We start from the raw sequence: 16,937 nt of genomic DNA on the forward strand, positions 1-16,937 counted from the left end.
CGAACATGTTTGCTACTTTTCTTTCAAATCAGATGGTACTGAACTCAGAGCTAACCTGTAGCTCACACTGAAGCTGCTGTGATCTTTCCTTCTCTTTCCCCCCTCAGATATTTTCTCCATGATTTCTGACTCCAGCGGGGTGATGGTTTATGGCAGGTACGACATGTTCCTGCGCGAGGTTCTCAAGCTGCCCACCGCTGTCTTCGAGGGGCCTTCCTTTGGGTACACTGAGCAGTCAGCAAAATCCTGTTTCTCACAACAGGTAAATGAAGACACACAGGATCTCAATCACCCTTCTGAGCAGGCCAAGACTCTTCCTGTCTTACACATAAGTGCATATTTGCCCAGGAAACACAGGGCTGGATGAGGGGAAGGTCCACTCCGCTGATTTCTGGTGTGTAGGTATGGTGCCTTCAAAAGGAAGCTGGTCTTCATAGGTTCCCCATATAACCATGACGAGAGAGGCTTAGTCAAAAAGTGATTCAGAATCTTGACTTACGCATTCCTAAATTAGGGAACTTCCTAATTTAAGCACCAATTACATATATACCTTTAGATACTATATATATTTATACCCCAAGACATGCAGACCTCCACCCCACTTAGTTGGTGTTGGTATAAGCATACAGAACACTAACTTCTGCATACAAAGCTGAAATTCCACCAAAAAAAAAAATCAAACTTCAGGTTTTCCCAGACACACGAGTTTAGGAGTGAGAAGAAAATCACCTTAAAACTTTTTTGTAAATGGAAATGAGTATGTATTAGAAAATCCTTAGTCTCTTATCAATAACACCAGTGAGATAGGGTCAGGAAAGCAATTAATTTATCCTGAAGAAAATACAAGATTTTTTTGCAACTCAAAAGACTCCGCAGGTACCCTGAGTACAGCACATTGGCTTCAGCTAATACATAGCACTTCAAAAGCTTCCATAATTGTGGCTGGTTGTCCACTTCTCCAGTGGAGAAAGAGAGAATTCCTCTGGTTCTTGCCACACATCACACTGTATAATTCCATAAATACGTAGTAAGGGAATATGCTGAAACTGGGACAATGTTAGAAATGAAGATGTGTTTTCCTTCTCTTTATCCTTTCATTTGGTAACTGAGTACTGTTGAACAAGTAAGTTCAATGGAGCAGGAATAGTGTAATTTTCATGCAAAATAGAGTCTCATTTTTAGTATTCTCTCAGTTTCATCACTAATCAATAGGCACTCCAGTCAGCCGAAAGGAGATGTTGATATTCATTTATTGAGTCATCTCCCAATTCATTTTAAATGGTAATGTTTGCATATGTGAGACTAGTCTTGTTTCACAGAGGGAGACTTAAAACAGCATTTCATCTTATGTTGAAGAATTTACGTGGTGAAGTAACTTCTGATAGTTTTCTATTAAAATAATGCATGGGAACAGGGTATTCAAGCTTTGCATGTTGGTCATGCTGTTATTATGGATGAAAAAAGGAATTTCTTTCCTGAAAAAATCTAATTCAGGCCTCATTTTTTATCTCAGTAGCCATCAGAAATGGCACTTGCTTTGAGATTGCATCCAAATGAGTAGACCAGATGCATTAAGGTATCTTTAGAAGCAGCATCTTCAAGCAGGCATTACATGGTTTTGTTTACAAGCTCCACTTAGAGCTAACAAGAGTTAAGTCTCTGACTGATGTAGGTACACAGCAGGTTTACAAAGCTGCTGTTTTGCATCTGAAGGCAGCCAAGTACTCTTGTAAATCTAGTCTGATATTTCACTTAAATTGACTTTATGTAGTTCTCATTACATCCTCACTAGGGATGAACCAGAGTTTTGAAATGAAATTCAGATCTTTGTGACACCATAATAAATGGTATTTACAGTCTTAGTCACACACAAGTCATTCTTTCTCTCTCTTATATTGCATATAGCATTATCAGAAGTTGATAGCTTGGAATAGGTTTGGCACTCTCACTCATTCTCACAATGGGTCACTTTTGCTTACCAGAAGCCTTTCAACCCCCTGATGTCTAGAGATTCTTCAATTTCAGGGAAATAAAAAATTCTGAGAATTATCTGGTCATGGTGTCAAATCCATTCAGTTTACATGTGAAAGGACTTTTTTCTTTTGCAGAAATATTTTATTATTCCCAATTCTACTGGTTTGCTTGATCCCACCACATATTTTCCTCTGCCTGTGAGCTACTGCTAGATTGAATGTCTATTCAAAGTAGAAACAACAGTGTTTCCTCATCAGCAAATTTGTGGGGCAGAAATGCTGGAGCAAGTGACTTAATGTTTCAGAATACAAATCTGTGGCTCAAAAAGAAATTTTATCATCACCACTTCCCCCATAGGTAGGATTAATGTGATGTTATAAACAGTATTGTTATCATTGTAAAAACCACTTTTTTAAAAAAATATCCCAAACTAAAAAGATAGACGCTAACTTCATTTTCTTAGCACTTGTCTAAGTGTTATTCCACAAACCTAGACTCCATCTGTGTGTAGTGTATATTTAGAAAACAGCTTTTGGTTTAAACTTTCCCAGCAGCTGAAAGAAAATTGCAGGAGGAAAATGTATGGAAATTGCTCTGACAGTGTCCTTTTAAGGGACACTACTTTTTTCTCTAATCCATAAAATCAGTGATCACAAGAGCAGTTTGCGCATAAAGCTGTCATGGAAGCTAAGTTGCTTTATTTGGTGCCAATCAGATTTTAAAGTTATAGCAGCTTTCAAAAGCCCACTGCATTGTGGAAGAGCTTTTCTTGTCTCCTTATCTATTTGCTCCTTAGACTGGTTGTGCGTATCCCTTCAAGAGCAGAGGGAAGATCTAAAGCTACTCAGCTCTGCAGGATGGGGCACTGGAGGTCCCTTCTTTTCCTGGGCTTCCTTCCACCTTTTTTTCCCCTGTGCTCTCAAGTTCTGCTGCAGACAATAGAGACATTTGCTGGCAGCATTGGTCAGCAAAGCTGTGCCAAGCATCCACAGCAGAAAAATAAATCTGCATCTCCAAAAGAGAAATCCTTTTCTCTGAGCTGATGCTTACAGCATAGGATACCTTTTTGGGAACTGCTTATCTGCTCTCCATGGCTGGGAAGATAATTCATACAACAAGCAGGTGGTAGTGTTTGACTGGACTTTCACACTGCAGTTATTGTGGGGAAAGGTGGTACTCCAGTGAGGTTTAGAGCTCATATTCTGGCTATTTCTGTTCATTAAAGAATCAAGCCCATTTTCACAGTAGCCTGAGGTGTTTTCTCCTATGGACAAACATTTTCATATCTTTCCAAGTACTTGCTGTGTTTCATCCCTGAGACTGTTGCAGTGTGAGATGTTTTCCATTGATCACTCTGTGTATAAGAGAAATAACATTTTTATTTACACCTGGTGGTAATTGTGTATAAATGGAGCTCAGATACTTTGTCTGGAAATCTCGGCTCTGAAAAGAATTCCACAACATGCAGAGATGATACATGTCACTGCATAAGTGCTGCTTAGCTTCCTCATGGGGTAACCATAGTTTTTTAGCAAGTTAAAGCAGCAGCTTATGCAATCAGATATGAAAATTTAGCCATCCCTTTGGATATGGGGATACTACTTAAATATGTATGTCTATAAAATATATCTACATATATTCTCAGCAGGGCTCGACATTTTTGCATCTTAAATTTTATTTAAGGAAGGCTCAGTTGCTGATTGAAAAAACAAATGAACTAGGATTTGTGATTACTTTTTCCAGACACCTAAGAAATTTAAGGCTCTAGATTGCATTTTTAAAATCAACAGGGATATCTTAGAGTTTAAATCTCTCTGAAATTTAAAGGGGCATAAATCTCTGAGTGCTTAAAGGCATGAAGAGTTCAGGAGCAGTTGCAGTCCCTGAGCATATGCAATCTTGACATTCCACAGTCAAAACTCATCCATAACTAGTTGCCATTGCTCCTTAGACAAGCAAAGTTTCTTAAATTACAGTAACAAATTGCCTGTGCTGGTCTCTCCTTATTCTATATTTCTTTTGAATTTGTGCTCTCTTGCCAGTATTTTCTCTCATTTTCTTTTTTCAAGTACCGTCAGCAGTGATTTTTCATTTGAAAATTGGTGATACACAGTGATAGCCCTCATCCACTTGTACTTGTCACACGATACTCAAAACAGATGAGAGCATGCAGAGTTGAATACCACCCTTAACCACAAAGCATCTTCAGGCAGTGACTCTAGAAGAGAGTCTGGAAGTGAGTGGGAGCTAAGTGTCTCCAACCCAGCCTTGTGAGAATGACTTCTAGTTGTATCATTGTACTGACTAAAAATAGCCTGGAAAAGCTTTGCTAGTATCACTTGGTCTTTTTAGTAAATCAGGGCTACAGGCAAGCAGTGTTTGAAACTTATTTCCAAGTGTTTCTGTAGAGACAAGATAAAATAATTTTGAGATGTCTAATTACTGATTTTTTTTGTGCATGTTTGTTTGCTTGTTTGAGCAGAAAAAAGTCACATTAAACACTTTCTTGGATACTCTCATGTCTGATCCCCCGCCGCAGTGTCTAGTGTGGTTACCACTTCTGCATCGACTGGCAAATGTTGAAAATGGTAAGTAAAGAGGCACTGCCAAAACACAGTTACAAGAATAAACTTTGGTGTGACGATTTTCACACTCTCTAGATGGTTTTGTAAAAGCTACTGTACTGGGTTCGTTGACTCCATGTGCTATTTTTACAGTGCCTGGTAAAATATTTGAAGTCTGTTGGTCATTCAGCCAGGAACATGGCTTAAATTGTGCTGTGCTCAGGAAGTTAACCTGATCATGTCTCCTTCTGTGCTCTGGATAAGCAAAGAGCAATAAGACTTCATCCATTCACACACTTATATTTGGTAAACTATCAAGACCACAACTTTTATTAGCTATGACATATGGCAGCAGAGAGGGAGCAGCTTGGCAGTTTCCGTTCGTGCAGTATTGCTGGCAGGAGGTGTCAGTGCAGTGCAAAACACCAGCCAAAAGGTCCTTAGGAAGGATCTACTCCTAAGTCTACACTGCCAGACCTTATCCTCTGAAAAGGAAGTTCCCTGCGGATGGTGTGCATCCATTTTTGGTGGTAAAAGGAAAAGGAGGAAAAGTTGTATATGTTCTGTGCCAAACAAATCCCTCTTCCACTGAAAGGCGCCAGGGTGGGTAAGGGATGTTCCCAAGTCTTTTTTGGCTACAGAGCAACCTATCTATTCCACCTTCCTCAAGCTCTTGTCATCCATCCCTGTCCCTCACCAGCTTCACAGTGTTTCTAGCCCAGAGCAGAAACCCTTCTTGCTGCAAAATTCTGGCAAGGAGTTAAACCCCTGACACATTCAGCACTGATCCAAATTTTTCCAGACTGAACTTTATGACAGAAAGGCAGAGGGTGCCTGGGAACAAGGGGATATTCAGTACCCTGTGGTAAATTTGGTACAGGCTGTAGCAAGGAAAGAGGAACAGAAATAGCAGTATTGCCTGGAAGGTGCTTCCAAATATCTCAGTTGATGCTTTAGTGTTCTCACTGACTTGCTTCCTTGTCACTGTCTGCTTCTGAACAGAGAACAGGTCTCTCCAAAGGCCAGCTTTCCAAATCTGGGCATCCAAAGCTACATGTTCAACGCCATATATAGGTAGCTAAATGACACCACTTGTTCAGATGAGACAGCAGCAATTAAGAGACAATAACAATCTAAGAGACAAGTGTACTTAGACACTTCATCCTTTCAGGAGTCATACAGCTGAGTCTGACTTTTCCTCCACGATGCCTCACCTCAGCTGCTTAGAACACAACCAAACACTCAGCTTCTCCCAGTGGTGCAGCTGCAGTGGATTTTCCCACATACAAATTTCCTCTGTCATAAAATGGTGTGGATTGAAAGGGACCTTAAAGATCATGCATTTCCAGCTCCCCAGCAGGGACCTCTTCCACTAGACCAGCTTGCTCAAATTCCCATTCAACCTGGCCTTGAACACTTCCAGGAATGGGTCATCCACACCTTCTTCAGGCAATGCAATCCAGTGCCTCACCATTCTCACAGTAAAGATTTTCTTGCTAATATCTAATCTACATCTGCCTTCTTTCAGTGAACCCATTCCCCTTTGTCCTATCCCTACATGCCCTTGACAAAAGTCCCTCTACAGCTCTCCTGTAGCCCCTTTAGGTGCTGGAAAGCTGCTCGAAGCACTCCCTGGAGCTTTCTTTTCTCCAGGCTGAACAACTCTCAGCCTGTCTTCATAGGAGAGCCCTTATCTCCATGGCCCTCCTCTGTACTCTGTCATGTATTCTGTTAGACACTGAGCACTGAACACACATTTTTTGCTGCTGTGAGCAGGAGGCATGGATACCAGCAAAGAAGCAAAGAAGGGTTTGGTGCCCAGTGTAGGAAGTGTTGCCCATGGCTTAGCACAGGTTGCTGTATTCTCTCAGGTCAGAGCTGTCAGCAGCATCCAACGCTGCAGATTGCTTTAAACAAAGAAGGGAGCACCCTTCAGTTTGGGGTTCGTCCATGAGCTTTTTCTGGGTGTTCCTTTGTTTTGCTTTTTGGCTCACCATTTCTTTCTCCCGCCCAGTCTTCCACCCCGTCGAGTGTTCCTACTGCCACAGCGAGAGCATGATGGGGTTTCGCTACCGCTGCCAGCAGTGTCACAATTACCAGCTCTGTCAGGACTGCTTCTGGAGGGGCCATGCCAGCGGTTCCCACAGCAACCAGCACCAAATGAAAGAGTACACGTCATGGGTAAGGGAAGGCTCCTGCCTCGCTGCACACTGCTTTGCCCTCCAGCCATCAGAGAAGCCCCCAGGCACAGCTCTGGGCTCAGGCGAGCTGGGAGCCGGGCTGGCACTTGGATTAGTGACCCTGTCTGGGAGGCTCCAGCGCTGGGAGCCGTCGGGAGAGCGTGGAGGTGGGAATGGTCTTTCCTGGGTGAGGATCTGGTGCGTGCCGCGGTGAGGGCAGCGCAGGAGGGGCTGGCAGCAGGGCAGCGGGCTCATGGCAGCTTCTCCCGTTCCCACAGGACTCACGGTAAAGTTGTCACTGGCTTGCTCTCTTTGGCTACGTGTAAATGAAATGATGAATACTTAATGCTCATTCATCAGTATTTTCAGTTGAGTGGCTGCAGCATATGCGTAGCAGTTGGGATGATCCTGGCACTGGAGATTTGAGCATGGTCACGGGCTGAGATCCACAGTAGTGTTTACTATAGAGAAATGCTCACTTCAGGTTTCTTGTTGTTAATCAAAATGATGCAGTGTTTTTCCTAAGCTGAAAGGGAAGTATCAACAGCTGCTGGAACCTTAACTTTCCCTGAAGGGCATGAGACTTGGGGACTCAGCTTTCCATGGACTGGAGCAAAGCCCCAGTTGACCCCCTTGTTTACAGTGCATCAAAATCCTTCAGGATTCAAACACAAATAGCAGAAAATACATAAGTAATTTCAAACATTTCAGAAGGATATTGTTTAAAAAAAGGGAAAATTATGCATACAGCAAAAGCTCCCATTTTTATGGTACGTTGAGTTTATTATTTAACAAAGTTCTGAATTTTAATACTTCTAAAATGTCTGGTTTTCTGTTGATGGAATAGGCAAGGGTTAAATTGGACATGGTTTGCTCTGTATGCCAGTCATACAACCCTGCACTGTATCCCAGCAGACCTGGGTCTGTAATTGTTTTTGTGGGTCCTAATTGCTGCTTGTTGCATAGACACAAATGGCCAGAGTTTAGTATCTGAATAGGAAAAGTGCCCACTATGTAGCTCAGACTCCATTCCCAGCAGCAATTTGTGCTATAAAATCCATTTTTTGCTGTAGCCAGGGAGCTGTAATTATAGGTAGGAAGTAATTGGAAAACTTAAGATTTCTGCTCAGCGGAAGACAAAAATATGACCACATGCCTAGTGCTTTCAGATGCTTCCTTGCCAGAAACAAATGTTTTGCTTCAAGTTTGAAGTTGCCTTTCTGTAGCATTCATTAGCATTTGTTCAAACCTGGTTGGCATTCTAATGCATCAGTATCGAGCTCCACATGCAGAGCTCGATACGTACTTCATATACTTCACTGGAAATGTTTATGGGTACAGTGGAAATCAACTGTTCTCAATTCAGAGTGAAATTGCATTTAATGAATGCAAGAGAAAGAGCTTGAACTTTTTGTATTTAGGTTGGATTTCTCTAGTAGAAATATTTCATTATAGAATTGGTGACAATCATATGTCAATGCAGGATGTATATGCACAAATACAAAACACTTTCTGTCAAATTCCAGAAAGATTCTTCAATTTCAGCCTGTAGAGCTGTGTTTTGGGGGGAGGAGATAGTGTAAAGATCATTAACCCTTTTTTACTGACGGAGAACTGAATCATAGGGAGCTGAGTTGAATTCCCTGAGAATCCTTCACACAGCCTAAAAGACACCCTGGATCTCAGAGATCCCTTAAAAGGGAGGTTGAGTTTACTCCTCAAGTGCATAGCCTCCAAACAAAACAAAAAGCAGAAAACACTGGTTTGTTGTTTTGTTTTGTTTTTTTACACATCGATGAAAATTACCCTTCTTGCATAGACCCTCCCTATCTTTTGGGAACGGTGACAGTACATCAGTCTCTTTTGAAGTGCTGGTGCCACAGTGGGGCAATTCCTGGCAAGCCCCTGTCTCAAATTTCCATTCTCCAGTGGTCAGTGGCCACAGGAGGTGGAGGAGAAGCTTTGTAAAGTAGCTAAACTGTACAGGGTACTGGAGGTGAGGAGGGAGATACTAGTGAGGGGGAAGAACAAAGCAGCCTAGTGCCTGGCCCATATCTGGGAGGGAAATGATGTCCCATACAGTGTATCCATAGGGACAAGCATGCTTGGATCTGTTCTCCTTGCAATCCCAAGCTGGTGAGGTACAAGCCAGCACCAGTCCAGGTGACACAAACTGTTCTTTGTTCAACAATGCCTGAGTGCAGGATTGCAAAAAAGCCATGGCAACTTTCCCTATAGATACACCCCCAGCCTGCTCTAAAGGCTACTGGAGGTAACAGTAATCCCTTCCCAAACTGAGCACTCTTTGCCTTACCAGACTCTGGGCATGGGAGGGGGGCAAGGGGAATGTCAGTCCATAGATACCTGAGCTGTTAGAGCTTCTTGTTGTTTTGTGCTTCCTGTAGCAGAAACAGTATGCACCTTACTTGTCCAGATTACCTCTACCTTCCTTGTTCCTCCCAGAAATCACCTGCTAAGAAGCTAACTAATGCACTTAGCAAGTCTTTAAGCTGTGCTTCCAGCCGTGAACCTTTGCACCCAATGTTCCCTGACCAGCCTGAAAAACCTCTAAACCTGGCTCATATTGTGTAAGTATCTGTGTGCTGTAGACAAAGTAAGCTTTGTGGTAGGAGTTGCTTGCACCAAATGTAGATACTACAGCTCTGAGCAAAGCAGGAGGCAGATGTGGCTTGTCCAGCTCAATGCATCACAAGTGCAAATTTGCTAGTGGGGATATTTAGTGTAAAAGTGTTCTTCTGGTGTGACTTCACCTGTAAAAATCAATGGGAGATATAGGTATAACCAACTACTGGGACACAACATTGCAATGTTCCCATTCTCCTCAAGAGATGTCCATGCAATTTATAGAGTTTCAACACTTTGGGATGTATTGATGCTGAGAACATCAGTTCTGTCATCTAGAGACTATTAACTTCAGTGTACCACAGGTATGCCTTGACACAAGGCACCAGAGAAAAGTGAAATCAGACCAATTTTGTAAAAAAAGGTGTCAGAGTTCCCACTGACTTTAGTGAAGCTTCTTCACCCAGCCTTGAAGAATTGTGTTAGTCTGCATAAAAAGCAGGCCTTCAACTGCCAAGTCACTTGAAAAGAGTCTATTAGCCTAATGTTTTGATATGTTGAGAAAACAAGATTATTTTTTGGTATAGTAGCATGTCACTACTTTTTTTGTGCATGAGTCAAGAAACCCAAAGCAGAAAGAAAATGTATTTGTGCAAGGATGAGGAAAGTACCACTCTGGATGGGTTTTTTTCTAAAACATATCCACTAGCCATAGTGGCAGATACTCCAATTTTCTCATTTATCAACTTGGCTTACCTTTGCTTCTTGGGTCCTTTAAAATAAAGGGAAAAAAACATTAAATTTCCCATAAAATTAAGAAAAAATTACGACATTGGTTGGAAGAAAGGTACTAAGAAATTAAGCTGGAAAAAATATTCAAAAAATACTGCCTTTAAAGTATTTCTTTTATTCTGGTGTATTTCTTAAGAAAATATCTTTCTTAAGCATGTTCCCAGGGCTCCTGACTGAAGCATTTTGGGCAGCAGCCATTAGAATTGTATTTCCATGCTGCATAGCTATGTTACTGGCTGCTGAAGCTGCTCTAGTCTGTAATTATTATACATATTTACCTTTGTCCATCCTGAATATTTGTATGTAGCATCTCTAAGGGCGAGTGCACTCCAGCCATTGTGGGCTGTACAACACCTGGAAAGTTCACTCAACCTGTCTGGCATTTTTAGGATGAATTGTGCTGATGGTCTTCCTTATGTGGTTATAGCACAGCTTCTTCGAGGTGTATAAGAGAATGCTCTGGTCTTCATAGACAAGGTGCCTCTGTAGATACATAGTGCCAAATCCCTGTCACACTTAATTGTCAGTTAAACCCCTGCACCTCTATGCAAGAGTACTGGGAGGATGTTGTTCTTTGGCAGAAATGATCCAGAGTTGGATCTGCTGAGCTCCCTCCCTGCTGTGCCTGGCCCTGCTGGCAAGTCAGTGATAATTTCACAGGGCAGATTTTGGCCATCCTTAAGGGAAACTGAGAGAGACAGAGAGCTTGAAACTGAAAGAGAAGCCTCTGTTCCCTGTTGGCAGGGGGATCTTGAAGGCCTGGGGATATGTCAGAATATAAAAGGTAGTGAAAACTGGGCTACTGTGAATGGATTAAATGCATTTAGGCAAGGCAAGGAGAAGGTACCATAATTAAGTAGGAACTGATCCAAATTTTTGCTGTGAAATTAACACCTTCCTTTATTCCTAAATATACAGACAATTTAGAGTGACGGGATGTGAGAACAAACCACCATCTATTCTGGTTTATGACAGTTTCTCTTTATTCATAGATTGATGGTAATATAACTTGGCAATATATATTGGCTACAAGGATGCATGAGTGAGAAACCTGTAAGTTGTGGAGGTATCATGATCTACAGCATAATTGACACAAATTAACTGAGGGGAGAGGTATGCCACAGAACCTTGTCGAGAATATCTTCTCACTGATGCAGTTTTTATTTTTAAACATAATGGAAGTTGAGAGAAACAGCTCTGGGCAGGAATCCAGGCAAAAAAAGGGGGTTTATATTTGCATCAGATGGAAGAATTTTGGCAACAAAACAGTATCCTTTTCTTAGCTTCTAGCTTAAATGGGGACAAGTGCTCCCTGCATTACTATATAGACTTTCCTTTTGTTTGTTCTTCCACCTTTGCCTGGGACCAGACAAAAGGACTCCATGGCTTTTTTGTTTTACTGGTGCCGCATAAAATTTTGAATTAAGCAAGAAATACATCTAAAGCCTCACCTAGAGAAATAGTTATCCACGTGTCATAAACCTGGTGGTAGAACTCCTCCCACTGATGAAAGGGTCATTTTTCCTCTCTCTACATAAGAATAGCAACATGAAAGAAAGTCCAGGCAGCAGAGATGACAAATGGCATGGCCATGGAGATATTTTTCAAATCTATTTTGCACTGTCCTGACTTCATTTCCATCTTAAGCCTGTGGGAGCATTATTTTTGACATCAGTGTAAACAGCTTGGAGCAGCCTGGAGCATTTTGGAAAATTCCTCCTATTTAATTTGGTTTATTACTGTGGATATACGTTGTGCCATAGCATGCTTTTATAACATAGCATATTTCAATAGCACCAAATGTTTTCTGTCTCCTTGAGGACAGCTAATTCAGTACTGCTTTTATCAGAAAGCTTAATCACTCACTTTCAGGAATTTAAAAATAACCTCAGAAAGGTATAATTTATACTCAATAGCTGAGATTTCCTTTGCTTTGCAATAAAGTCTGTTGTTCTGTCTTACCATATCACACAACTCTGTGTGTTTGAACATCCACTTGATACTCAAGTGGAACCTCAGGACTGTGACAGTGGGCATCAGCCTTTAGGAAACTTGCCTTGGGAAAGCTCTGGATTAGCTTAATATCATTTTTTCATTATGAGAATTGACAAAGTAATGCTAATCAGGAAACCTTAGCAAGGTCTTGGAGTTTAAAGACATTTTTACACAAGAGTAACTTTGCTTTTGTAAACAGATGAATGACTTTTTATGCATAGAGGCTCTCATGCTTTTTCAGATTCAGGGTCATAAGAATGGAGTATGTCCAATGTATTACTTGAGCCATATACATATTGAACTGACAATTTAATTAATGATCTCTTTTCCATTTTATTCTGCTGCAAAAGAGATACTTGGTGAGTATTTTTCTTCTTTAGTACATTTGTTGAAGGAAAAGCTTGGAAAAATTGCAATAATCTCGGTATTACAAAAAAAATAACATTAAACACTTCTTTGTAAGTATGTGGAAGACAAAGGACTGCTTCTCAAATTCATGACTGATCAGAAATGAAGTTTTTCTGAGGTTCTGCAGATGCAGGGTTCAGTTAAAACTCTGTTTTCATATAAACCACATCCTACTTCTTTCTTTTCACAGTTTTAAACTTCTTAAACTTCTTAAACTTCATTATCATGCTGAGAAATTCATTTGAATGTTTCAAATACCATATTTTTGTCTGTTTTATAAGAAGTTACAGGATGAAATATATAGTAATAGTTCAGTTCTATGCAGAACTGGGTTTCTTGGAAATGCTTTGGTTGACCAGTTGTCTTGCACAATTGGATCCCACTGAATATTTTGCAGATGGCTACCATATTTCAATTTGCACATCTGCAGAATTAAAAAAGCAAGATAGGTCTTCCATAGAGCCTAAAGGGAATATTAACCAAACTGAGGTCTGAATGTGGCTTCAGATTCTGCTCATAACTGATTGAAAGCCCTGTGATTTTAATAACATACCTTTTAGTTGTTCCTGAGCAGATAGATCTTTTGCCCGGTGTTCCATAAGAAGTCTGCTGAAAAGGGGAAATTTCTCCTAATGGATGCAGAAGGAGAAAATTACACACAGATTATTTTTAAGAGTAGACAGTAAAAGAAAGCAGAGGAAAATTCCTTCTTGTTTCATTTTTTGTAAAAGCAGGAAATAAAGAATGTAGTAATAAAATCATCATTACTAATGGGTTCTCTTGAAGTAAATACTCTACATTTTGACTTGGGATTTGATATACCAATTAAGAAACTTTGCCATCAAACCAGTTTAAAATTCCATGAGATGCTGAGGGCTTGGATACACTGTGGTCACTATGTGGATGTGGCAGCATGGAGCTTAGCACCAGGAATAACTTCATGAAAAGATGTGTCACTTATTGGCAGTTCCATGCTGCAGACCTCCATGCTGCCACAGAGCACTGACTGCCAGTGCTCATCCTGGCTGGTTGAAAGCAGGGACTGTGCCCTGGATTTTGCCTCTGGAAAGGAACAATGGCATTGAGGCTATTCTACCAAAGCAGGGGGGGAAAAGTTGAGCAGGTTGCTTAAAACTCACCTCAGAACACACAAAGACATTATTTCCCTCCAGGCCTAAGTACCAGTGTGTTTATATCAACTTCTTGAAACCACAGCATCTATAATTTGAAACTATTACTGTGTGAAGCAGAAGATGCCAGTTGAATGTTACTTTGAAGATGCCATTGCCATATTACTTTAAACAAGCTCATTCTGTTCTACATAAATACTGTTGCTGATGGAGGGGGTTTTGGTGCTAAATTAATGCAGCTGGATATTTTGCCTTTCAGGCCCCCCCGACCTGTAACCAGCATGAACGACACACTCTTCTCCCATTCTGTTCCCTCAGGAAGTCCCTTTGCAAACAGAAGGTGAGTTCTTATCCTTATTTATATCAAACCATTATAAGATAGTGGTAGAAGTTTCAATCTTCCCTCACAGGGTAAAAAAAAACCCAAACCCTCTCACCAAACCCAAACCTAAACCTAAGCAGAGAAATGCCTTGGTAATTTGGACTGGCACCCAGACATCTGAACAGAGAGCTGGAGTTAAGGCACCCCAGGCTCCCCACAGCAGAGCACTGAATTTCAGCTCTCGTTTGAACCATTCTGACCCACTAAAAAGTGCTCACATGCAACCCCAGGCACCCTCCCATAGGGACCCAAAATGGGCTGTTGGTGAGAAATCATTTTGTAACAGCACTATGGGAATAGGAACTGGGATGTGCCATTGCCTACTTGGAATGCCTCATACCACAAGATATGGATGAACAAAGAGATGTCTTCATACTTCCAAGACATAGCAAGACATCCTGTTAAATCATTCTGATTTTCATTAAAATCAACAAAGAAGAAAGAGTAGTCTTGGAATATGGTGGCTGACCCTTCAGTAAATAAACCAGGGAAGTCTCATCAGAAACAAATCCCAAAGAGGAGGTGCTTGCAGCTAACTGTACATTTTAACTCAATATTTTGGCTCATCCAGCCAAAATATGTGTGTAGCATTTGCTAGCTGTCTGACCTCATCTGTGTGAGCCTACAAATGCACATAGGTAAGAAGGTGGCAGGAAAATAACTTCCTGCTCTCTTAGGGAAGATGAGAAATGTGTCTTCCTTGGGTGCATTTTATTGCTTGACTCCTGCTGTGTGTGTCAGTGCTTCAGCATTCCCAAATGACTAAACACAATCTCTGGAAATGCACAGCTACATATTTTAACATGAAAACTGAAACCAAACCTGCAGTGTACACTGCAAAGTCAGAGTGTAGATGGTTTACTACTTCTTTGATTTATGAATTTTGTTACCACAAGTTGTAAACTGTAAATTCTGTGTTGTCTCAGTGCCAGTGGGTGTGACTGAGATGCTTTTTGAAAGCCAGTTCCAGAGCAGCCCCCAAGGCCAGATCTGCTGCCTATACAGAGAGACTGCAAATGCAGATTCATTTCTGTAGTTGGAATATATGGGGGTTTATGTGCAAGGCAGGGTAATGTATTTGTAGCCTCTCCAGGAGAGGTCGCTAAGAGCAGCACTCTTTAGGAGTGTTGCTGATGCTTCTGTTTATTCCCAAGACATCCCTGTGCTTGATTAACAAAAGTACACCACTCCTTAGGCCAGGGACCTGCAGTAACACTCACAGCACTGTCTACTGTGCTGCTTGTATCTCTTTGCCTGTAAAACATACCTGATTATTTTACTTTTGTCTTCTTTAGTAGCTGACTGTCTTTAACTATCAGGTTTAAACATACATGCTTCCTGAACTGTTAGAATTCCTTTTTTTCCCTAGGAAACACTCCTTGAAACACTCCCTAGGAAACACAGAATCCCCTAAAGGCAGGTGATAGTACCACCCCCCTCAAGCACAGGTACCCACACTTCATAGAAGTGGATAGTGTGACATCCCTGTACAGTTAAAAGTTTACATTAGGTAGCATTCTGGCTTTTTTAGAGTTAACTGTACCCTGATATGTAAACTAATTACATTGATTGTATATTAGAAGTTTTTTCACTTTTGTTTCATTGACATAGCAGGGTTTTAGGAGTTTGACAGCTCATTCTCATATTTTTATTTTCACCTTTTAGAAATTTAATTTGCATCTTTTTATTGGAAAGAAAAAGCACCCTACAAACAGCCAAGTCGTACTCTTTCTAAATAAATTGGATTTATTGTTACAAACCCTCTCTGAACACTCTGCTCTCTGTATATTCTTTTTGAGGTATTAACAAGGTTTCATTGTTTGAATCATTCAGGTTACTTGGGGGTATAAATGCAGCCAGTCCTGTGGCTGATGAGCATTCTCTTATAAAGCTGTATGTAAATCAGCTTCACAACAGTTCACGGTCAGTATGAGAGCACTAACCTACTAATCGCAGTAGTTCTGTAGCTCATGCACTAAATCATTAGCAATTCTGCTAAACTACTCAAAATATTCTTTAAGGAAGGCTCTGATGGGCTAGAGGGTTTCTGTGGCTCTAATTAGTCTTTTGAATAGACTTCCTGCTGGCTGTGAGCTTTGCCAACTTCTCTTGCTTCTGCGCAGCACAACTCTTTCCTTTTTTCCCTTTCACGTAGGATTAATATTAATGTGTCCTGTGGAAGTTGGAAACATTGCTTTTGTAAACTACACCTTTATGGTTCCATCATCAGTGTATGACTTGCCTGTTGTGTTCTTGACCAAGGAATGAGAGAGGCTTGCACAAAAGCCTGGAAATTATTTCAGGTCTCACAGCCAGCTTCTTCTGCCTCAGCTCTCGCTGTGGGTGGCTGCTGTTCTGCCCTGAGCACTGCTTGCCAATAACCCTCCCCAGACCCCTTAGCTTTGCTTTTCAAAATGACCACAGGAAAGGCAGATCTAAGTCCTCCTGAAGCTAATGAAAACTTCCCATTTATAGTGAGCACTGGATTTGGACCCCTGCTTCTTGTTGCTGAGCCCTTTGTCCAGCATTCCCTCACATCTCAGTGACCTAAAGGAAGATCCTGTTTCATTCTGCATAAAAGAAATACACAATTGCATAAGAACAAAAAACTTTCCCCACCTTTTTTTAATGTGGAATTATGTGGAAATTTCCTTTTTTTTTTTCATGTTAATCCATGAGCATTAACTATAATTCAGTAAGAATTATATGCTAAATGCCAAGATCTTCAGTCTGTGTCTTCATTCATTCTTTTAAGTTTTACTGCTCCTATTGCCCTGGGAAAATCAGGCCCCATTAGTGGAAGCTCACCCTCTTGAGCATAATAGAAACAGACTTTGATGGCTCTGTTTGCAATTGTGCTGGTTTTATATTAAATACTCCATTATTCATATTATAATAAGAAGAGTAAAAACTCAGAGTAAAATTTCTA

At 40.9% G+C, this 16,937-nt stretch overlaps 1 protein-coding gene across 1 annotated transcript in view; it reads left to right on the plus strand.

Annotated features, from left to right (window-relative positions):
* Nucleotides 1-16,937, plus strand: part of DTNA (dystrobrevin alpha) — a 223,754-nt gene that overhangs the window by 164,357 nt on the left and 42,460 nt on the right. The window contains exons 6-11 of the mRNA XM_059484235.1: nt 108-262; nt 4,457-4,562; nt 6,553-6,719; nt 9,182-9,306; nt 13,886-13,966; nt 15,842-15,931. Of these exons, the coding sequence (XP_059340218.1) occupies nt 108-262; nt 4,457-4,562; nt 6,553-6,719; nt 9,182-9,306; nt 13,886-13,966; nt 15,842-15,931 (724 nt within the window). The remainder of the gene's footprint in view (nt 1-107; nt 263-4,456; nt 4,563-6,552; nt 6,720-9,181; nt 9,307-13,885; nt 13,967-15,841; nt 15,932-16,937) is intronic.

The sequence above is a fragment of the Ammospiza nelsoni genome, chromosome 1, assembly GCF_027579445.1.
Source record: "Ammospiza nelsoni isolate bAmmNel1 chromosome 1, bAmmNel1.pri, whole genome shotgun sequence".
NCBI classification, from domain to species: domain Eukaryota; kingdom Metazoa; phylum Chordata; class Aves; order Passeriformes; family Passerellidae; genus Ammospiza; species Ammospiza nelsoni.